This window comes from Nymphalis io, chromosome 13, assembly GCF_905147045.1.
Source record: "Nymphalis io chromosome 13, ilAglIoxx1.1, whole genome shotgun sequence".
Lineage (NCBI taxonomy): Eukaryota > Metazoa > Arthropoda > Insecta > Lepidoptera > Nymphalidae > Nymphalis > Nymphalis io.
Window position 1 is genome coordinate 10490240 of NC_065900.1, and position 24136 is coordinate 10514375.

Genomic DNA, 24136 nt, shown 5'->3' on the forward strand with positions numbered 1-24136 from the left:
CTGCAATCCATGTCACGAATGTCATTTCCAGTCGAACGTCACGATTGGTCCCCATATGTACACCATGAATGAATGGTAATTTATGTTAGCCAAAATGTATGCAGTTGCTAAACAGTATAACAACTGCCTTACAAGTTGAATGGCAATGTGATAGAAGGCAGAAAAACAAAGCATTTCCAAAAACATTTAGCTGTTTTTATAATAAATTTATGACAATGATGATTTAGAAAATGCAGGCAGGATTCATCATTTGTTAACAATTGCGATAGTTATTTCTAAAGTATCAAACATTAGTAAACATTGCAAATTTCAATACATATCTTTAATTCATTTAACTTTACAGAGCAATTAGTAATAAATTAGAACAAAACAAAAAAAAAAACAATAAATATTAATTCAAAGTTTAAATTTGAAATAACCATTTTTTTAGATGATTAGAAGAAAATAAGCGAATATTAATAATTTTTTAATCTGTTGAAAATGAATCAATATCTATAAACGGAAAATAATAAACTGAATTAACTGATGATTGCAATAACATCATAATGAAATGAATAATTAATTTGTGATATATTACTTTTATATATAATGACACTCATTCCTTAGATTAATGATATGTTTCATCTAAACCACCTTTGCTTTCAATTACATATGCATTACAAAACAGCACTTTCACACAATGCTAATTCTGGTTTTTGGTAAAATAAATTATTAATGTTTAATACTTTCAAATTCAAATTTTAGATAAGCATCAGATAATTAACTGAAATAAAAAATTAATTACTGTTTTTACTTTTTAAAGTACAAAAATTTGCTTCTTTGTTTCGTAACATTTTAATTTTAATTAAATTAACAATTAAAAATAATGTAACATATATACATATATTAGCTGGTATTACCCTGTCCAATATTATTTGAGCTATTGAAAGTATAAGATTGACTATGATAGACTTTGATCTAAAAAAATCCTAATGTACGGTTAATGGTGGCTAATTATTTTGTTTTAAACAAACATTGTCTAAAATTAAAATAATTATTTTTTTCATGGTAATCTTTTTTTTCCAATGTTTTTGTCACATTTTAATTTGCCAATTAAAAAAAGAACACATTTCAGACCCTAATTTTGACAGATTTTCTATTATTATTATAATATTGGAAATGCTGGATAATTGAAAACCACTCGTAAGTCTAGGTATATAAAAAATATTTTGAACAATACAATTCATAATAATATACAGATCATTCAACTAACTGCAGCAAGATAAAGAAAAGGAAAGTTATATAATATTTTAATATGCAATCGGAGGTGAGAGTCATTATTGTATGAACACTGCTACATGCAAATTTACTGTGTAGAATTCAATAATGTAAATTTGAATTGCTCAAAGTGTAATAATTAGAAAAAACTTGTCAAAAAATCTGCTTTATCTATCATGTTCCAAGAATTGTTGTGCTAAAACCAGCCTACGTCTTACATATCCATACTTTTGGTATTTCATATCCATAGAACTCAAAAACAACAATAGTTGATAGTAACTGAGGTATTATTAAAATTCTTCTATGAAATAAATGTGCAATGTTCAAGAGTTTAAAAAGTGTAAGGATGTCTTTTAAAGTTGCTAATGCACATTAGCAATTCAAGCTATTATTGATTTCTAATTAACATGTTTTACAAGCTGTATCAACAAAATTTGCCTTTTGCTATATAATTGACTATTATTAAAGAAAAACTATTTCAAATCCTTTTTGAATAAATTGGCATTATGTGAAAGCATTTATTTAAATTCTGAAGCCATTTCAGTATAAGAATCATGCATATTATGTAGTTGCTAAATATTGTCTATTACATCAATGTTCAGATTTAGTTTAAAACAAAAAGGAAAGTACTGCAGGTACTTCCACTTACCATAGAAAGGATACCAAAACTCGTATCCAAGCAGTAAAAGCTGAAAAACATGAAACTTTTTAGACCACAAGTATTTGGTCAAAACATTGGTGTTATATACTAATAAACACACATGCATAGAATAGTTCAGTAATTGCAGTTTGGTAATCACAATTTCCAACATTAATGATCATTATTTTAAAAATGTTTATTTTATTAATATGCACAATAGTTCATGTAAGAAAACACCACTTTTCAAATAAAGGTCAGATCCTGTTTCCTTAGCTTCAATTAAATTATGAAAAGAATAATATTCATAAGCTTAAGAAAAATGTATAAGTACTGTTGGGTGATAAGTTTGTATGCTTTTCACCAGCTGTAATTTTGTAACACGTAGAACGAAATGTAAGGATAACTTACATACCAAAAATCAAAATTTATTTAAAAAAGCCATTTCTTTCCGTGTCCAGACTTAAATTCCTAGAATTACTTAATATCAAAACATCGCATGCTGCGTAAACTAGATGTCACTATAAGTTATTTACATGCTGACGCCATGTTCTTTCTACGGGTCGAGGAAGCCCTACATACGATAAAGAGAAAAATATCTAAGAATTTAATCAGACTTACCCTCAATTCACGTAAATATTTCAATTTACACCAAAGTAGTTGAGTAAAATTAATAAGACAATTCCAAGTTCGCGATGCAGAACCCTGAAGAATGCTTCTCCGTAATAGAGGCCCGAACATCGATCCAATTGCAAGACAGCCAATACTTATTAGTTGGCAACACTGTTTTGGCGTAGACTTAGCCAAAACAGCTTCCTGTAGAGAAACAAAATTATCATCCTAAAATTACAAAATACAATAAAATGTAATAAAATTTCAAAAGATATTGTATTTAAACATAATAGTTCACGTTATATAAAATTTAAGATCATTATAATAAAATTGTTATAGTTACGTCAAAAACTATTTAAAAAGAGGATATGGTATTACCATTAGAAGAAATAAAAACAATTTTGCCAACTTAAGACAGAATTACGTTCAAAAATATAGAAAAATATTATCAAATAAAGTATAACTAAAAGTTTTTTTATAAAATTATAATTTAAATAGGTAATTAATTTAATTTTACTGCAGTTCCGAATACAGTGTCGAAATATATTTTTGCTCGTTATGGTAAGAATATTCTTGTTCGTTATGTACGTTATCTGTTATATTGATGATTGATCAAATGGCGGCAAACTCGAGTTACACTTACATAAGCAAGCCAGTATAATTATTAATTAGCAAACATACAATAACAATTGTACAACGTTTATTATTATTTATTTAAGTAGGGCTATTTATATTAATTAAATACGGGTCTATTCAAAATTCTGACCGATTTATTTCAACAAGAGAAAAAGAGTGTGGTCTTTCGAACTGCACGCAATACTATACAGAATCAAATTTGTGCTTAAATAGTATTGAAACAAAATTTAGTTTATGCATATTAGTGAAATAAAAAATATTATTGATTAAGCTGCTCAAGTATTACTTACAGTATGTTTATTTTAACTACGATTTTATTTTATCTTATCGAAAATTGTATTATTACAATCGCCGATAGCAGCAAAAAATAAAAAAATAACTTCCCTTTTACCTATTTTATCATAACTTCAATTAATCTTTAGTTGATTTTTTTTTAATATCTGTTATCCTTATTTATTAATGTACAAGTTCAACAAAAAAACTATATATAAGTATAATTTATAATAGATATATATATAATATTTAATATATTAATCATATTTTATGCATTATGAATACTGTTACAAAAGACACGCATTCATTTAGGTACTTACCAAAAAAATAATTTTATTTTTATCAAAGTATGAATGAAACAAACAAAGAAAACTTAGTTTTCTCATTAAGTAGCTCCGTATTGTAGTCTCACCACATTTTCACTGAACAATAATCTTATTAGTTTTACCAGATGCTAATGGACGCGATAAGATAGTACCTACTTACATACCTACAATTTAAACTAAAATATTATATTTTTTCATCTAATCTAACTTTTACAGATAATCTAAAAATAAATGGTTATTCGTGTATTATCTACTTGAAATTGCCAGAATTAAATCAGCATATTAAGAATATATTTTATTAATATTAATGGTAAGGTTACGAATATTATGTTATTTAATTAAATGACTAATAAAAAATTAACACGACTATTTCATGTCTCATAAAACAAAATGAAATGTGATTCCCGAAGCACCGATTTCAACACGAGCGAAGCGACATACAAAACAAAATATTTGGTATATTATGAGAAAATTAACAACAGTATTCCTATAAAATACATGAAAACGACCTGCTTAAGCAGTGATAACTAATATATTTTTTTATCAAAATAACAAGATTAGTTCTTTGTTAAAAGATAACAAATAACAGGTAACACAATTATTATTCAAAATTACAATTTTCTCGCGGACGTTGTCAGAGGTACTACTTGTATCATAAATTTATGCGTTATGATAATAGGACTAACCGTAATAATATTGCTATCTCTACGTTTTGTCAACAAGCGGTTTTGTTTGGTCTGAATAATTTTCTAAAAGCGAATGACCTAAGCGAAGCGAAATATAAGCACCTAGGTATTTGGATCTAGCATTGACTTATGTTGTAGATGTTTGTTTCATATATTTCTATTATAAAAAGTCGATTCCGTATGTTATATTCCTACTTACAAGTCCCTTAAAATAAATAATTTTAACATATTAAATTTATAGTTATGTTACGTGTAGGTACATCTAATACATATAATTTTATTGGTGGTAGGGCTTTGTGCAAGCTGGGTAGATACCAACCACTCATTAGATATTCTACCGCAAAACAGCAGTACTTAGTATTGTTGTGTTCCGGTTCGAAGGGTGAGTGAGCCAGTGCAATTACAGGCACAACATAACATACATAACATCTTAGTTCCCAAAGTTGGTGCCGCATTGGCGATATAAGCTATGGTTAACATTTTTTACAATGTCTATTGGCGTTGGTGACCACTTACAATCAGGTGGCCCGTATACCTTTTCTATAAAAGAAGAAAAATACATACGGTTTTAATCACACATTTCGGATCTAGTTTCAGGTAAATAGTGGCAGAATGCTTACGATTTTTTTCATAAATTTCGGCGAAGGAAACCTACATATTCCTGAAATTGAACTATAACATTAATATTATATCAAAAATCTGCTAGAATGGTACTTATGACTCAAAAGTGTTTTTTTTAAATAATAATATTTTTTAAATAAAAAAAATATTATTTTGTTATTTATACCGTTGTGAAAACTCCTAGGTACGGTATGGATATGGTAGGTATTTAAGGGATAAATAAATTTTTAGACACATCATTTATTTAGTGTCTAGAAAACTATTCATGAGTTTTATTAGTCCAGTGTATGATTTATCAGTCCTGCAGGTACGTTTAATAAATAGTGTTAAAATTTTACTTAAAACACAATTGCTATTTTACCAAAGAAGGCTCTTAAGTTAGCGTTCCATATCTCCAGGCAAAAACCTTTTAAATGATAGTAACGAAAGACGAGCAGGCCTGGCGGGAATCAGCTGATCGGTATTGCGCAGTGCGCAAATATAGGGTGAGGGGAGCGAGGGGTGGAAGAGCTATGGGGTGTGCGGCGGCGCCCGGCCAGTCGCGCGCCTCCGCGGCCCACCCCGACCACACCGCGTACCTTGCTGATTGCTCGCCACGCGGATTATTCCACCGACCACACTGGCTTAAAAGAAAACCCACTTTCTGAACGGCCAGGAACATCAGCACGAACTCGCTCAATGCTTTACCTGTGATATTCGTACAAACAAACGACACCGCAAGTCATGCGGGCACGGAAAATACCGCGAGCCGCCTCGCAATATCCCGCTTTTCCGTGCGGAGTACATACTTTAACATTATGAGAGACATTCAGAGCGTACCTGACACATGTACAAAAATTTTCGAAATGTCAATTCAAGAGGTAAACGGTAAGGGACCTAAAAAAAGGAAAAAGTCTTTGGAACAAATCTGTGCTAACGAAGGACAGCGTGCGGAGTTAAACGAGAATGCGAGAGATGAAAGTGAGGATGGAGGTGTGAAGAATGGCGCTGGACCGAGAACTAGTCGCGCGGTGATCGGAGACGGTGTGGAGCTGCTGCATTGGCGCGACATGCCAAAGCACCTGCAGTTCAACCCGTACGTGCTGACTGGCTACCGTCCGCTGCAGAGCTGGGGCGGTTGCGTACGCAGTCTCTTTTATTTTCACAATGAGACTATTAATATTCTGACACATGGTAAGTAAAATCTTATTAATTCTAAGTCATAGTAAAAAATTTACGCGCCAACTCGTAGAGCAATAAAGTAGGGTTGATTACATTTATTACACGGTAGTTTTAAAAAAATATGGTTTGTATTACCAAAAAGGTACCATTAAATAAATATGTGATAATAAAATATTAGAATTACGTAATTGCAATTCAATTTAACTTTTGTTATATAAGAAATATCTTTGTAACTCAAGACACAAAAACTAGCGTCTAAATATGCTATGTATAAGTAAAAAAATATTTTTAACTAAAAAGTAATGGAAAGTACTATTGTTTTTTTATTTATTCTCATAAAAAAGTTGTTATGAACTTTGTATATTTTCAATGTGCAATACATTAAAATGCCGAGCAAGGTCGTTAAAAAATAATAGTGTAGGACGCCGGAAGGCTATTAACGAGTAGTGTTAAACATTTAAAATTAACATTATGTTTTCTTCTAACGAAAAAATAATTACTTAATTATTCATATACTTATATTTAGAGAAATATTGATTCAATTTAAGGATGAAGTATTTCCGTTCTTTGTTCAAAGGTATTTGTAACTAAAAGCCTCCCTCGGCGTAGGGTTGAGCCTCTCATTTTAGTCAATGAGAGACAAAAATGAGACTGCCATCATTATTCCCTCATTACGCTATAATTTTGAAACAAAGCTACGAATATATTTAGCAGTTTTTGTTAAATAAACCTTAATAGTATGTTTCATTAATATATTTGAAGACATAAATTATTGAATAAAAATATTTTTTTATTTGTTTAATATTGCAAAAATCAGTAGCCATTAGAAAGAAAAGTTTTCGTGACACAGTACCATCACATTTCCAGTATATACAGGCTTACAGTGGTTTACATTTTTAAAATTGCAACGGTCTTGTAACCGCACGCTACAATTAAATCTATTGAACGCAAGTAGCGCTAGCGACGACTACGCGTCGTACAAGTATAAGCATTTACAATGATGTAACTATTATTTTAAGACAATTTATATAATATATTTCTTAATTGAACTAAATAAAACCGGTTAGCTCATAATATAAACGTATAATAAACTGAATTTACTAAGTTTCTTTTTTTGAATAAGTATTCATTTTTATTAAACTAAACAATTTCCTCAGACGTGTTGTCCAAGGTTTTGGTATAACTTTCTGAAAGGGACTATCAATTGGGTTTCGAAATATTCTGGATTTCTATGGTGATCTGGATGGTACTCGCCAATTTGGACTACCTGTGTCATATTGGAGACATCTCTAATGCGGTTCGCAATTTTAAGGTTATAATCCAGAAATTCCTTAGTAGCCATAACGCCTTCTTAACCGTCGCATTTTCACTGTCGTTGGTGTCGTTGAGATATTGGAATAGTTTTATGCTTATTAATAAAGTGCTTAAATACTGGAAACGTTCTAAATTCAGAAAGGAGGAGCGCGCATGTCTTGTTTGGTTCACAACTTAACTGCAAACTCGCATTCTTGAAACAGTCCATTTGGGTTTAGGGCGTTACGATGATATTCGTTTCGTAAAACTGTATTGTGTAACACATACAGAAAACGCAGACTTGAAAATGATAACGCTTTTAATCTTTGCACATTATATTGATTAACTTGTCCAATTACGATAATTATTTATTAACGCAACTTCCTAGTCAGTTTAGTAGCTACCTTGTGATTATACAGATTCCGAGTTGAAACCCTGTGTTGGCAAATAACATTTATAGATAAGCCATAACAATTAAATATAAGTTTCAATCTTCAGAAATCCCCTGAAGACTTTAGTCCTTGGACTTCCCTCACGGATTGCTGTCCCATCGGATTATAAGAGTAACCAAGTAAGGAATTCAAAGGAATTCTTGCTTGAGCATATAATTGTGCAATATCTTTAGCGCAGTTAGTTAGTATTTGAGATTGGCCGCCGAGGCCAAATTCTTTCTGGCCTCAATCATATCACATTGGACACGTCATTTTGACTATTTACCCGCTGAAAACAGCCGTCTGCCGACTACAGGCATCTGTAGTCGGCAGACGGCTTGACGCCAATACTCTTACTTATATTGTACGAATAGGTAATGCTTGACCATTTATAATTTGCATGATTCAATTATGCAATTATAAAAAAACTATGACAAATATATTAACGCACATTCGACCCATCCAGATGATACAGCATCATTTATGCGGAGATAATATTGCGGGGAGACTCCGACATACTCCAATGTTTTGTGTATAAAAGATGTCGAGATAAAAAAAATATCCATAAAATTGTCTAATTTTCTTTATAGATTATATAGGTAACACGTTATTGCATGTTATAAGAGCCACTAAACTTAAAAAATAATTATTATTATTTTATTATTAAAATGTAAACCATTTTTAACGATATGTCTTTTTTTTTATAGAATAGGAAGGTGGACGAGCATATGGGCCACCTGATGTTAAGTAGTCACCAAACGCCCTTAGACATTGGCATTGTAAGAAATGTCAACCATCGCTTATAGCCAATGCGCCACCAACCTTGGGAACTAAGATTTTATGTCCCTTGTGCCTGTAATTACACTGGATCACTCACCCTTCAAACCGGAACACAAAAATATCAAGTATTGCTGTTTTGCGGTAGAATATCTGATGAGTGGGTGGTACCTACCCAGACGAGCTTGCACAAAGCCCTACCACCAGGTAATAATAATTTTAACATATTATAATAATAATTATAAATCTTTGTGTAGTCTTCTTTACTTTTAGAAATATTTATAACATAATGGTCGGTAATCAATATATTGTATGTAATTATGTTCGTGTATGTATTAATCAATCAAAACTCAGACCAAGCCGCTAAAGCTTGAAATTATAAGGTAACACGAGTAAAGGATCTTTCTAAATTTAATGATTAAAAAAGTGACATACCTAAGTGACGAAATAATTATTATATATTGTCATTATTTAGTAGATATATTATAATTATCTCAGAAAAAAAAAACATAATTATTTACATTAAGAACTTTACAAAAAGATAATACAAATCATGACGACGAAAGAGTGTGACAAAAATGTTTCCGCGTTAATTTCAAATCATTTAAATTAATATAACATTCTTAAAAATTTAAAAAATTAACAAGCCTCTGTTAACATTGGAGGTAATTAGATGGAGCGTTATATCATTTAGATATTTTTTTGCACGATTACTATCGGGTCCAATTGCTTATACTGCAAACGAAGACTGATATTTATGACAATCGGTCGCTCAGCGTTTTTGAACTCAATGAGACAAAGCCAATGTGCCGCCATAGGTACATAGTGATCTATATAAGGGCAAGATCCCAGGGAACTAGAGTTTATCAGATTTATTGTTATTATAACTAGTAAATGCAGAGGGCTCGATAAGAATTGCTATACGAAAACATTCGTCATATAAATTATCGCTTTCGACCAGTGACTTAACTCTTCAGTTCATATAGCTAGAAGCGGTAAAATATCTCCTTACATATTATGGCTATATATATAATCATACATGTCTAATACTTAAGTAAACATTAAAAACGGTTGAGAAAAAAATAGCATGTTGAGACATCGGTAGATGTTCTATTTATTTTCCTAATGAAATAGACTTACATAGTCAAGCTAACATGAATATAGCATATAATTTATAATTAGGAATGTATTCAGGTATTTGATCTGCAGTAAAAATTCTAAGGGAAAAGCATATTCACGTGTGCTGATAAATGTAAGCGAATTTGAATGTAAAAATGAATATAAAACATGGTGATTGTAAAAGTGATAACAAACAAAGGTATAATCGTTGACAATTTCAATAATGAGCCGGTTACTCATAAATTATTACGGGCTACAGTGACTACGGACAGTCAACAGTGCACTGGACTAGCGTTATTATACGAACAAACGAAATTATAAGCCACGAGCTTGTCATTAAAATAATATACGACGAGACGGGTAAATTGTATTCTATTTATGCACAGTAATTTTTTTCTAGTTTAAATATTTATATCTTTGATTATATGTGTATTTTTCACATTAAAAAAACCACATATAATAATACCTCGTAGAACGTTCTAAATTTTCGTAATTTGTTGCTAATGCTCAGTATGTCGAACAATATTACATACAATTACCGCGTTCCTTGTCGCGTCATTACTGTGTTGTTGTCTCTCTCTACGCTAAATACGTTATGAGGATAGGCGAGTATGGCCGTAATCGTATTGTTTATTTTTAATACCGTTTACGGTACGTATACATTATGCGGGTACACGCGTAAAAGCACTTTTCTTTACATTTATATTTATCTATTATATGAGATGCAATACTAGTCTTTGATCATAGCCTATTGTGCCAAAGTCTCCTCTCCCCATGAAGAAGGTTTGGAGCTTATCCCGCGCTGCTCCATTAAGGTTTAGTGCCTACCCATGTGGCAGAATTTGAGTGAAATTTGACACATGTAGGTTTCATTATAAACACAAATTAAGCACATCAAAATTCAGCGGTGCTTGTAGAGACTTGAACTCGCGATCATCGGTTACAATTCACGCGTTCTAACTCACCAGTCACTGGGCAATCACGGCTCTTAAATCGAAAATTAACAAAGTTAAAATATATATAATTTCTGTCAAATTAATAGTATTACAAACATACTCCTCCATAATAATTATTTAATGAATATGATAATCAGCGACTGTAGGTATATCTACTTTAAAAGCAACCCCAAGGGAAGCCCGTGGTCTCTGCTTATAAATAGCCTGGAAAGTGGACAGGTCTTTTTTGTAAAATAAAAATAGTTTTAAAATCTTTAGAGTTACTCCAAAGTAATATGCCATGAGAAAGTCTATAACTATCGTCATTAAATAAAAAATATATTAATTTTATCATTTCGGTCTACTTTCTCATCCTATAACTGTTCCTATACTAGTTATAACATTTTATATTACATAATTTTCAAATTATCTCTATGGAACATAAATATTTTTTTCAAATGTTTAAAACATAATATTATACACGAAACAAAAATTTACATTTTATTCGATTGGCAATATTAGCTTTTAAGGTTTCCCACATAATCTAGTAATAACCTTCCATGTAGGTTGATTTCTGATAATGTTAATGTCAATGAATAAAATTATATAATACATTATTCAATTTAATTGAAACTAATATTTTTTACGCCTAATCTATGGTATATATATTATTATGGTATATTTATTTTTATTATAAAAAAAACTGATACTTTTTGTTGTCGAGTCGAATAAAGGTCACGAAAAATGAAAGTCTACGAAAGAACGGTTTCTTTGGATAAAATAAAAAAGCGACCATTTTTCAATTACTTTTAAAATACAAGCTAGTCTGCTTCGCAATAAGTCATGACAAAGGGTTGCAACAAGGGTTCGGCAAACAATACAACACATTGTATATGTTTCGCTCGATAAATATACGGTACAAGTGAAGCTACTAGGTTTTTAGCGTACTTCAACTTTAAATAAAGTTTTTAAAAACAAGAATGACGAATTATATTTGGTGAAAAAAAAGATCCTTGCTCGATTTACATGTACGTAATCGAGGTTAGTTGGTTATTAAATCAAATCAATCAAGCAAGACATACTTGATCAATCTGCTTTGTCGCTAAGAATTAAATTGTAGTCTTTATACTAATGCGGGTATTTTACTCGGCACCGTCGTCCTGACAGAGATTACAATCTTGTTTGACGATCTTTATAATATCTTTTTAAGAAATTGTTGTGTATTTTAAAATTTTAGCGATATATAAATTTTTTTATTTTAATTTTGTATATTATAAAAATGTCTGTACATAGTTTCAACAAATGAATATATATTTTATTAAAATATATAATTTAAATTTTAAGCGATATATATTTTTATTTGGTAATTAATAATAACTTTTTTTATATAAAGTTGATGCTATCGTAATTGAATAAGCCAATAAATAACCATCAAGTAAAGAATTTGAATTCCGGAGTATACTAATATTAAAATATGTGGAACACAAGTGACAATTTAAGAATTTAAATAAACAAAGCACTCAGCGCTGCACGTTATTTGCGTATGGTTTTTCTCATAATGACATTTAAACTGCGTACTTAATCGAATATTTTAAATGACAAAAATTAATAAATAAGCAATTACAATATAAAACTATCTAACTGAATAATAAATAATTGTGTTTCACCTAGACGAATTTCTGTATTGCAGACATCATTTCCTTAAGATTAAGTGTATGTAGCTTAAACTGAAGATTAAGAAAATATATGCTTAACTAAAACGTCCAAGTCGACCTCCTTTGAGTGGAATGTAAGAGAATGTTTGTGTGTGGGAGAGTGAGTAAATAAAAAAAACAGTTGATAATAGAAAATTTAATTTTCAAAGATAAGTTTACTGTTAATAACCCAACAGGTGACCGAAATCTTCAGCGAGCGATACCTGGCGCCCTGCCAAGCGTTGTGTAACGATTTCAGGTTAAGGTTGTATTCAAAGCACGTACAATGTAGAAATAGCGTAAAAAAATCTAGCTACTTTATATTATACAACTATACAAAAACGTATCGGAAATTTAGTTTCATTTTTATCTTTATCAAAGAAAACATATCTTTTTTTTTTATTTGAATATGAATTGTGCGGCCATAAACCTAATCATTATAATATAAAGTATCATCATTATAAAGCTATGCGCGGTGCTAGTGTGGTTCTTAAATGTAGATAAATGAGTGAAAACTCTATACATATAAAATCTGACCAAGAGAGTTCACACATGGGCCTCTTATTCAGTTCGTAGCAAAGAGACAATCACTATGTTTCAGTTCGTAGTTAAGCGTAAACTAAGATACTTCTGTTGTAGTGTCTGTGTGTGTTGCGTTGTATGAGTATAATAATTACATTTTTGAACACCACACTGTGACTGCTTATTTATTACAAGCTTATTTAATAAAACCAAGCATAGACCGCAAATAAATAATACTATAATAATACAAGCCTTGCCGCAATAAAATTGTTCTATACTAATCCAATAAAAAACAATTCCAGACACGCCAAATGTAAAAAAGGAGTTATCTAAAAAATATTTCATATATAATATATGCGCTCGTATAGTCTAAGATTTGAAAGTTGATTATTTCGAACGTTATCAAGACGTTGAAAAAAATAAGAATCTTACTTTTTAAGATTAAATCTTACGGCTAAGTCTTACATAGCTGAATGTTTAATAATTTAATATTAATTATATTTTTAAAAATATTTTTTTTAAAAGAGGATTACTATATTTAATAATATACCATTATATAAAAAGATGGTTCATATTTTCAGTATGACTAGTCTAATCACGTTTATGTCAATCAGAATTCAAATTATATTGCAGTCATGTATGTCCCAACGACTAAACTGATTTTGTTGAAATTAATAATCATAACATTCAGTTCTATTAAAAACAAGTGTTTTAGTTTTAAGAAGCGCCTTTATCAGATAATCTATTCGTACAAAGGAGAACGGCAGATTTCGTACCGCATACTTTTTTTATTGATTTGATATAGAATTTGTACCAACTATTAAGGCAACAAAGCCATTTATTTTTCATGTAAGTGTATTATTTTTAAAACTTCGGATTAATTAATAATATCAATAAAATGATTTAAATATATAAACGTAATAAAAGCATAAACTAAACGCAGTTATGTTTTTAGATGTTGCCATATGTAAAATAACAAAAATATCGAAATGATAATTAATTATTTAGAAATAGAAATAACATTAAATATAATTAAACTTTTATATATTAAACTTAAAAATGATGAATTCTTGCGTAAAATCATAATAGTTAATGATTTAATGATAGGAATGATTTTCGACATCAATATTTTTTTTGTTCATCTGGCAATTATTTATGAACGGGTAAAGAAAATCTGTCTTTCAGTCAGTTCTTTGCTATTGCTTTGGATTGTCGTTTGTGACTGCATCTGAGCATTTAGTGAATTATCTGGCATTACGTTTACTTTATCACCAAAACAATGTTTATGTACCTATATGTAACAATCCTCACAGGTTCAATACTACATAACCTTAAAAATAAAAATGATTATAATGCTTTTACGTCCTAAGTTCTAAAAATCTAAGAACTCAAAAAAGGGCTCGTTTATTATATCAACTACCAATTAAAACAAAATATATCCCATAACATGAAATTTTAGTAGCGGTACGAAATTCTCAAACAAGCCTGCCGTTCGCCTTTATAAAATAATATAACTTGCTAAAGACACATATTTGAACAGTCTGATCCATCCATCATTGAAAGAAGCGATGCGGCCAATGTCAAACAAAATGATGAACAAAAAGGCAAATGTCAACATTGCTTTTGTGACGCATTACATTGGCCCAACTTCGTCCAAACACACTGGACCAACGCATATTGGACTTATAGTTAGCATATACTTTTCACGTTACAAAAGAAAATCGCATCCGTCTGTCAGTAAGTCTTGGGCATTCGCTCACTTATATTATACTTGTTTTCGTCCGAAACTTAGCCTGCGTGTAAAGGGGAGAGGAGGCTGGTATACGATTGGTATAAAAAATTATTAAGCATCTATACTTTCTTGGAGTTCAAACTTGCTTCATACTAAATTTCATCAAATTCGGTTCAGTGGCTTAGCCGTGAAGCGCGTAATAAGCAGACAGAGTTACTTTCGCATTTATAATACTAGTAGATTACTATATATACTAGTAATAAAAAATATAACAATATTTTAATAGGTTATACAAATATAAACACGTATTCATTAAAATAAAATACTACTCAAAGTATGCCATAGTAATAATGTGTGCATAGTTCACGAATCGAAAATGCGGGAATGGTATGTAAGAAAGATTGGTAGCGCGCAGTAAAATTAAAACATGTTTGAAATTGTTCATATTTCATACGAGCTCATGCCATTATTATAGAACAAATATGTTTTTTTTTTTTTTTTTATAGAATAGGAAGGCGGACGAGCATATGGGCCACCTGATGGTAAGTGGTCACCAACGCTCTTAGACATTGGCATTGTAAGAAATGTCAACCATCGCTTACATATCCAATGCGCCACCAACCTTGGGAACTAAGATTTTATGTCCCTTGTGCCTGTAATTACACTGGCTCACTCACCCTTCAAACCGGAACACAACAATATCAAGTATTGCTGTTTTGCGGTAGAATATCTGATGAGTGGGTGGTACCTACCCAGACGAGCTTGCACAAAGCCCTACCACCAGTAAAATGTTTTACACAGCCTTGTATAAAGATGCCAAAAGGATTTTGTAGAAATGTTGAACTAACTTATTTTATATTTGTTAGAGTTTTTTGTACCAGCAAATTGTATATATGTATTATAGGCTTCAAATTAATATTTAGTCTTTTACATATAATCCACCTGCGCCCGCGGTATTATTCAGCTTAAACATGCCTCACCCATGTTTCATAAAACTTGCCATATTTGCTGACGATTATGATTATAGTACTCATCTTCTTAGAGCCATAACTTGTAATTATGTAGCCTACTTTTCTCAATTGATTGACTGTCTAAAACAAAAATATTCAAATTAGTGTCTTAGTTCCCGTACATAAATGCTTAAATCAATTAAGATAATATATAATAAGGATCTTACGAATACTTGTTTTAGTACCGATTTGATTTTTTTTTTTCATTTTATATGCAAAAAGGCAGTAATTACACTGACTCACTCACCCTCCAAACCGAAACGTAACAATACTAAGTATTGTTATTTAGCGGTAGAATATATGATGAGTGAGTGGTACAGGCCTCAACGGACACAAAGTCCTACCACCTAGTAATTTTTTTTTTCAGCCTTTTGCCGTCCACTGCTGAACGAAAGCCTCCCCCATAGAACGCCAACCATTCCGTATCTAGGCTACCTAGTAAATTAATGGTTGCTATATATTTCATTTTGTAAAAGTAAAGAATAAACGTTTCTGGTTTTAGTTAATAACGAGTCGCTAAGGATCCTTTGTTGTTCAAAGGCCTCCTATTCTCTCGAGAAGCTTAGCGGATTCTTTTACACGAATTAGAATTTGTTTTGAGACTTCTTAACGATGATTACATTAATGTTAACGTGACAAATATTAAAAATATTTTAAACACTTATACTTAATAATATCTCAAAACTTTCGGCTTTCAATAAGTGATATATAATAGGATATTGGACTAAAATTTGGGCTAGGCCTCATATAATAAACATAATTCAAAAATTCTGTTTTTATTCTGTAGTAAACTTCGTATCATTCAGCCGGAGTAAATCGAATTATGTGCCGGATGCCCATTTAATATCATAGATATTAGATACTCGGAGCTGGAAAATGCGGAAATTGAATTTTTCTCTATTCCCATACGACACCCTCGATACCAAATGAACTGTTACGTGTTAGTAAAGATCTTAGATTATGATCCCGCGGGCTACAGTTTAGTGCGTTTTATTTATTTATTTATTTATGGTCCACAAAACAGATTATAATTAAAGACACATTTAATATATAAGTAAACATTATAAGCAAGCTAAGTTATAACCCAACAACTATGTGAACACAGATTGTAGACGAAATATTTCACTTATAAAAATCAAATAACAGATTTAAATTTAGTAAATACTGTACTTAAATATCCGTATCTGATATTGAGCAAAAATCAGTATGATTTCAGAAAAAGGGATGATAGATGCATAGAAAAAAAAACAAACATATCACATGTATACATATAACATACTAAATTGTGTATAAAAAATATTAAGTATGGAAATAAAAGTAATAAGTGAATAAACTATATTAAACGTTAGAACACTGTCTCCTTCCTGGAGGTGGGCGCTAATGGCTGCGACAATCTATGAATAACGTTAACAATCACAATTGTATATGTTACCTTTTTATGTTATATATAATATAAATAAAACAAATAAAATAAGTTTTATAATTCCCATAAGAGAAAGGAACACGATTTGAACTCGGACAGACAGATAGAAATTATACTTTGTCCGTGCAGTGACGGAGAAAGAATACATTTCACTGCCCCTCTCTTTCCCATGGGTGTCGTAAGAGGCGACTAAGGGATATCTGAGCGACCATCTGCTCATCTGGTGGTAGGATGCTAATATCCGCCTGGCTTGTTACCACCGTACGCATGGTGAAAAACTCGTGAAGTGGCTTGCAGCCGCGTTTCGAGGTCAGCCAGCGTACAGCCAGTGCCCGAGCGAGTATTGCCGCGATGGGTGTTGGTCCGGTGGAGATGGCTGTTGAACCAATGCCGGGGGAAACTGTATTGACCTGCCGGACAGGGAGACCTGAAGAAACGGCTGTTCCGCTGGCCGCCCGTGGCATAGTACAGGGGCCCGAGCGTGCCTAACCAGCTCGCGAGGCTGCCCCACCAGGCCACACATAATCTCGGGGTGGACCGTCGTGCCGGTTGGTGACCGGAAGGTGGGGTCCCGGCGGCCACTTCCGGGGGGGTTCGGGGGCCCTTCCGTCCGGCGGATCAGTATATTTTCCTTTTTGGCAAACATTTGGGAAAACACGCCTCCATACTTTGCCCATCCCTATCGTGGCAATACGTCGCTCGCTTCATGTCTCTTCCTTATTTTTCCAAATGGTAGCGCAAATAAGAAATAACGGTCGTTCAGCGGTGCACACCCTCACCATACCCACGCTGTTTGAGGTCGAGTTCTCTAACATCCGAGGACTCCACGCTAACCTCAACGTTGTCCACCACCATCTCGAGACAGCACGGCCAGCAATGTTGTTTCTCACGGAGAAGCAAATACTCCGCCCTGCCGACACCAGCTACCTTAACTATCCCGGCTACATCCTTGAAGAAACTTTTAAAGCGAAAGCCGGAGTATGCTTGTTCGTCAGGGCGGATGTTTGTTGTCACCGATTGCGCTGCTTGGAGGACCCCTCCTTCTCCATGTTGGTGGTACGTGTGGACCTGGTTCGTCAGAGTCGAGTCTACGTGTGCCTCTACAGATCCCACAATGGTGACTTGGAGACAAGCCGATTATTTGACCATCTTAGTCGGGTGGCAGATGCTGCGCAAGAGCAGTTTCCTAACGCGGAATTGGTGTTTTTGGGGGATTTTAATGCTCACCATGAATCATGGTTGAAATCCCTCAAAACTGACCATGCTGGAAGAACTGCTCATGCTTTTGCTCTCACACACGACTTGACCCAACTGGTTGATCAGCCCACCAGGATCCCAGACATTGATGGGCAAGCGCCTTCTCTACTGGATCTTCTGCTGACTTCTCACCCGGTGGAATATCAGGTTGTGGTTCAAGCTCCACTTGGTTCTTCGGATCACGGCCTTATATCTACCAAAGTGCCACAGGCCAAGCTGCCGCCATCAGCGGTATGCAAACGTCGCGTTTGGCACTATAAGTCGGCAAATTGGGACGGTATGCGCGATAACTATGCGTCAGTCCCTTGGAAAGAACGTTGCTTCAGTGGGAATGACCCGTCAGCTAGTGCCGCTGCTGTTGCTGATGAGATCATGTTAGGAATAGAATACTACTTTCCTTGCTCAGATCTCATCAATAGGGGTAAGCGTAACCGTTGGTTCACTCGTGAATGTGCCGACGCTGTGTCATCTAAGCAGGCGGCATATCGCGCGTGGATCAACGGCTGCATTAGCGGGGCATCTAACATTGACTCACTGAAAGCAAACTACAATAAAAATTCCAAGTCCTGTAGGAAGGCATACACGAGAGCGGATGCACAGCGCATTGTACAGATTGGTCATGACCTTATTTCGCATCCTAGGGGCTCCCGTAGCTTCTGGCGTCTGACCAAGTCTGTGCAAAACAATTTCTGCCAACCTTCGCTGCCACCGCTCAGAAATCCGGACGGATCGCTAGCTCACAGTCCGCAGGAGAAAGCCGACCTCCTGGCTAAACTCTTTGCCGACAACTCTGTGATCGATGATTGTAGTGCGCAGCCACCAACAATACCTTCATGTGGCCACACGATGCCTGACATCAAAATCAGGCAACGTGATGTGCGTGCGGAGCTGCAATCACTCGATATACGGAAAGCTAGCGGTCCCGATGGAATACCAGCCATTGTGCTGAAGAAGTGCGCGGCGGAGCTGTCTCCTGTGTTAACGCGCCTGTTCCAACTTTCTCTCTCTTCGGGATGTGTGCCGGAGGCTTGGAGAAGAGCTAATGTGCAAGCGGTTCCCAAAAAAGGGGATCGGTCTGACCCGGCAAATTATCGGCCAATAGCTACTCCTCTAGCTACACCTCAGTACTTTGTAAGGTGATGGAACGGATTTTAAACAACCAACTGATCCATTACCTAGAAGATCACTGTCTAATTAATGATCGTCAGTACGGGTTTCGACCAAAACGGTCCACAGGTGATCTTCTAGCGTACGTAACGCACCTCTGGGGTGAAGCTATCGACAAGCATGGAGAATCGTTGGCTGTCAGCCTCGATATCTCCAAAGCTTTCAACAGGGTCTGGCACAGAAGTCTTCTCTCCAAGCTACCAGCATATGGTCTGCCTGCTCAGCTATGCACCTGGATTGCCAGCTTCCTACACAAGCGTAGCCTTCGTGTTTTAGTAGATGGTTGCGCTTCACAATTCTATGTAGTGAATGCTGGGGTCCCCCAGGGATCTGTGCTATCTCCCACACTCTTTCTTTTGCATATCAATGATATGCTCTCTCTTGGGAACATACATTGCTATGCAGATGATAGTACAGTGCATGGTGGATACCACGGACGCGCAGTGGCTGGGCGGGCGGAAACTGAGGAGAGGCGGGAGAATCTTGTCATTGAACTCGATAGGACGTTAGAGCTCATCGCCAAATGGGGTTCTGATAATCTTGTTGAGTTTAATGCCAAGAAAACACAGGTGTGCGCTCTCACAGCGAAAAAGTCACCATTTTACCCTCATCCCTCCCTCTGTGGCACACCGCTGATGATACAAAGCAAAATCGCCATGCTGGGGATGGACGTTCGCTGCGACCTTAGTCCAAGGGATTACATCGAGGCTATTATAAAAACAGCTTCACGAAAACTCGGAGTTCTGAACAAGGTGCGGCGTTTTTTCACGCCACAACAACTGTGCCTGTTATACAAAACACAGGTACGGTCTTGCGTTGAATATTGCTCGCACCTTTGGGATGGCTCCGCTAAGTACCTAATGGAGGCCTTGGACCGGTTGCAGCGACGTGCAGTACGCATTATTGGCGACGTAAAGGTCACAAACACCCTTGAACCTTTACAATTGTGTCGCGAGATAGCAGCACTGAGCGCTTTCTATCGTCTGTATGAGCACGGCGAGTGCTCTGAGGAATTATTCTCTCTAATTCCTGTTTCCCCCTACCTTCTTAAGTCCACGCGAGCTGGTTCTCGATGTCACCGCCTAACTGTGACATCAATTCCATCGCGCACAAAGAAATTTGGCAACTCCTTTCTTTGCCGCACTACCAAAGAATGGAATTCCTTACCAGCTCACGTGTTCCCCTCCTCTTACAACCCGGGTTCCTTCAAACGAGGCGTGAAGAGGCATCTTGCGGGCCGGCAAGGCGGGGACGGCTAGTACAGAACATTCTTCCCGACTGTACTGGCCGTCGTCGCGTTTGGACTCTACTACCACTTACCATCAGGTGGAGTAGAGTCATTTGCCATCCCGGGAAATATAAAAAAAAAAAAAAACTTACTCTGTGTTTGAATATGTATGTTCATATACAAGGGAAAAGCTAACAAAAACACTTAGATCCGTAACTGTTGTCGGATTAAAATAAAATAATTTTATTAAAATTTCACATATAATTTGGTTTTATTATTTAACAAAATACGTACATAAAATAACTGTTTGTAAAATATTACTCAATAATTATAGATTACATTTCAACTCCTACATCGCAAACATTAAACAATCGTGTTATATATCGTACCGCCTTGAAGTAAATATATACATATAAATAAAGAATATGTTTGTGTTTGAAATAAAAAAATGTTAAGAATCTTGACCAACATTCATATAATTTACTTTCATTTTGTCGCACTCGCAACGTCTCGTTAGAAGAACGTCTAGTTATTTTTTCAACATTACCTAGATTTTCAGAAAATATTTTTTAAGTTATTGTGTTTTGTGGTATAAGGCATAGTTTAAACGTTGTAAGATAACTAAAGGAATAAAAATGGGAAGATTTTAATATACCAAAATGTTTTAATATACCAAACACTATCATGTAAGATTCACTAACTATGTATAATAGGATCTACCAGCTTTAGTAGTAAAACCTTCCTGAATCGTAAATAAGCTGAAAAGAAAGGATCCTTCGCCTTCTAGTTTAGCAGGTAGGACAGGGTAGCTAATAAATACTAGTATTAGACATTCACTGATTCAACTGCAAAAACTGTCTACATTTCAAATTTCACATATATATTTTAAATAAAAATGATTTTTGGCTTGCGTTATTTAGGGTTGGATTGTTAACCATTTAATCCAAAGAACTCGAGGGTTTTAACAACCCTCTTCAACAATTTAATAGTGAAACTTTAAGTATTTCTGAGAAGGGCTTTAAATAGATGTACATATTTTTGGTTTCATAGACAGTAAGAGCAACTTATATAATAATCTATGTTAAAAAATATACCTATGACAAATCAAATCCACGGATATTCGGATAAATACTTATATAATAATCAATAAGATTGAGTTTTTTAAATCCTTTTTTATTTATATTTAAAATAGGTAGTCAGACTGGTAAATGTCCGTAGCTACTAAGTGAGCCGGTAAAGGCTGGGAGCCGGTCTACTTCCCCGCCATCAGATATGTTAAAGCGTAAGAAAGCAATCATATATAATAAACTAATGTCAAATATGTCAAGAAAATAAGTGATCACCGCGCCCATTGGCGTTGGTACTGAAACAAACATTAACAATCCCTTACATGGTTAATGCGCTATGAAAACTAAGTTGTTATGTCCCCTGTGCCTATAGTAAGACCGGCTCACTCTCACTTCAAACCGTAACACAACGATAATAAGCATTGCTGTTTAGTGGTGATTGGTCCTACCCAGATGGACTTGCACAAAGCCTTACACAACATTAACAAAATAATTGTAATTAGTTACAATGTAAATTTAATTTTAAAAATTAACAAGATTGCGTTTTTGGTGTCAGCGTTTTTCCCTATAAATTAATTATTATACATTTAAAGTTTACACTATCAGAGACATTTTGTACTTTCCTTAAAACCTGTAAATGTTTTAAAATGTTATTTTTTTTTCACAATAAGCAATAGTTACTCGTACAGTCGTACGTACTTAACCGGGGTAAAATAAGATAGATGATAATTAATAAGATTGAAAATAAACTTCCTAATGTATGATCAAAAGGCCGTGTTATTCCAGTAACAAAGGCATAACAACAAGATCACCGACCGGCTGCGCAAGAAGACTTAAATGAAAGCGAATATTATGAGATAAACGGAACCCGTGTTATGATAGTTAGCACCATATTTGCAAGCATGTACGAGTTGTGAGTGAACAAAGTTAGGCCAATAATTCATAAATTGAGGCAAATTTTGCACGGGATTCTGGAATACCTATATCCTAAATATACATATATCAATGGTGTTCCTTTTATTGTAATAAAATAATAGGATATGGGCCGTCTTCAGATTGGCTTAGCCATTGTAATTTGCTATAATTGTATTAACCTCTATATACAGATTGCCCTGAAGAATTGGGACTGTTCATCTGTAATAAAATAAAAGTAAATTCGTTACATCTATATTTTGTGCGTAATTTTGCAAACAATTTGAAGTCTTAAGATCATCGAGAAGCTACTTTTAAAAGCGATTGCTAGGTTCGTACGGATTAGAGAAATAAAGAAAAAAGTGACACGAAAACAATCTAAAAATAGTCAGTTATATAAACGATACTATCTACGTTATGAGTAAACTACGAATCGATGTTCGGAGATTAGCATAATAACCTAAACGCCCATCTAGCTATGACAAAAAAAAATACCGTTAAAATCTTAGTAAAAATAAGACGTCCTCAAAAACTAAACTTCAAAAGCGTTGATAAATTTAGTTATTAAAAAACAGACAATGATAAACGATGTGTACGCAACGAGTGTGCTACGATGTGACCAAAAAATTGTAGACGGAGAATTTAGGCTCTATATTCGCAAATTGCCGACCTCAAAATGCCAGCCTTAAAACTCCTACTCGGTTGCTACAAAATTACCTACTGTAATAAATGATGATGAGAAATTTTATTTGACGAGGGTATAAAATCGTGAGACATTTAAAGAAATTATTTTTTATTGTTGACTGTATTTGAAATTGACAGATTTTAGATTAGAGAAAACCTTTTTCCATTATTCAGAGTAAAAATTATTTTATAGAAAATGTTCTGGCCACTCTTAAATATGTTTAGTTATCTACGCTCATTTGCGCTAAAATCATAGGTTTTATATAAACATTATCGTAAATATTGTATTTCGTACAAATGATATACAAATATTATATAAATATAATTATACTGGTGGTAGAGCTTTGTGCAAGCTCGTCTGGGTAGGTACCACCCACTCATCAGATATTCTACCGCAAAACAGCAATACTTGATATTGTTGTGTTCCGGTTTGAAGGGTGAGTGAGCCAGTGTAATTACAGGCACAAGGGACATAAAATCTTAGTTCCCAAGGTTGGTGGCGCATTGGATATGTAAGCGATGGTTGACATTTCTTACAATGCCAATGTCTAAGAGCGTTGGTGACCACTTACCATCAGGTGGCCCATATGCTCGTCCGCCGTCCTATTCTATAAAAAAAAAAAAAAAATATTAACTTTTTTTTATTTATTTTCTTTATTTTTTTTTTCGCTGGAAA

General features: G+C 33.9%; 2 protein-coding genes across 4 annotated transcripts in view; one reads left to right on the top strand and one right to left on the bottom strand.

Annotated features, from left to right (window-relative positions):
• LOC126772665 (serine/threonine-protein kinase Doa) overlaps window positions 1-2666 on the bottom strand; it is a 53796-nt gene extending 51130 nt beyond the window's left edge. Inside the window, exons 1-2 of one of the 2 annotated variants that reach the window (XM_050493101.1) lie at window positions 2516-2666; window positions 1907-1946 (exon numbers count right to left, since the gene is read on the bottom strand). In XM_050493101.1, coding sequence (XP_050349058.1) covers window positions 1907-1909 — 3 coding nt within the window. In that variant the 5' untranslated portion in view covers window positions 1910-1946; window positions 2516-2666. The remainder of the gene's footprint in view (window positions 1-1906; window positions 1947-2515) is intronic. The other variant, XM_050493099.1, reaches the window with a different exon arrangement.
• Window positions 1-24136, top strand: part of LOC126772704 (progestin and adipoQ receptor family member 4) — a 104466-nt gene that overhangs the window by 33184 nt on the left and 47146 nt on the right. The window contains exon 1 of one of the 2 annotated variants that reach the window (XM_050493221.1): window positions 5605-6221. The exons of the other annotated variant lie outside the window; for it this stretch is intronic. Within the exon in view, the coding sequence (XP_050349178.1) occupies window positions 5846-6221 (376 nt within the window). The 5' untranslated portion in view covers window positions 5605-5845. Of the gene's footprint in view, window positions 1-5604; window positions 6222-24136 lie in introns of those variants that run through there. 2 annotated transcript variants of the gene reach the window in all.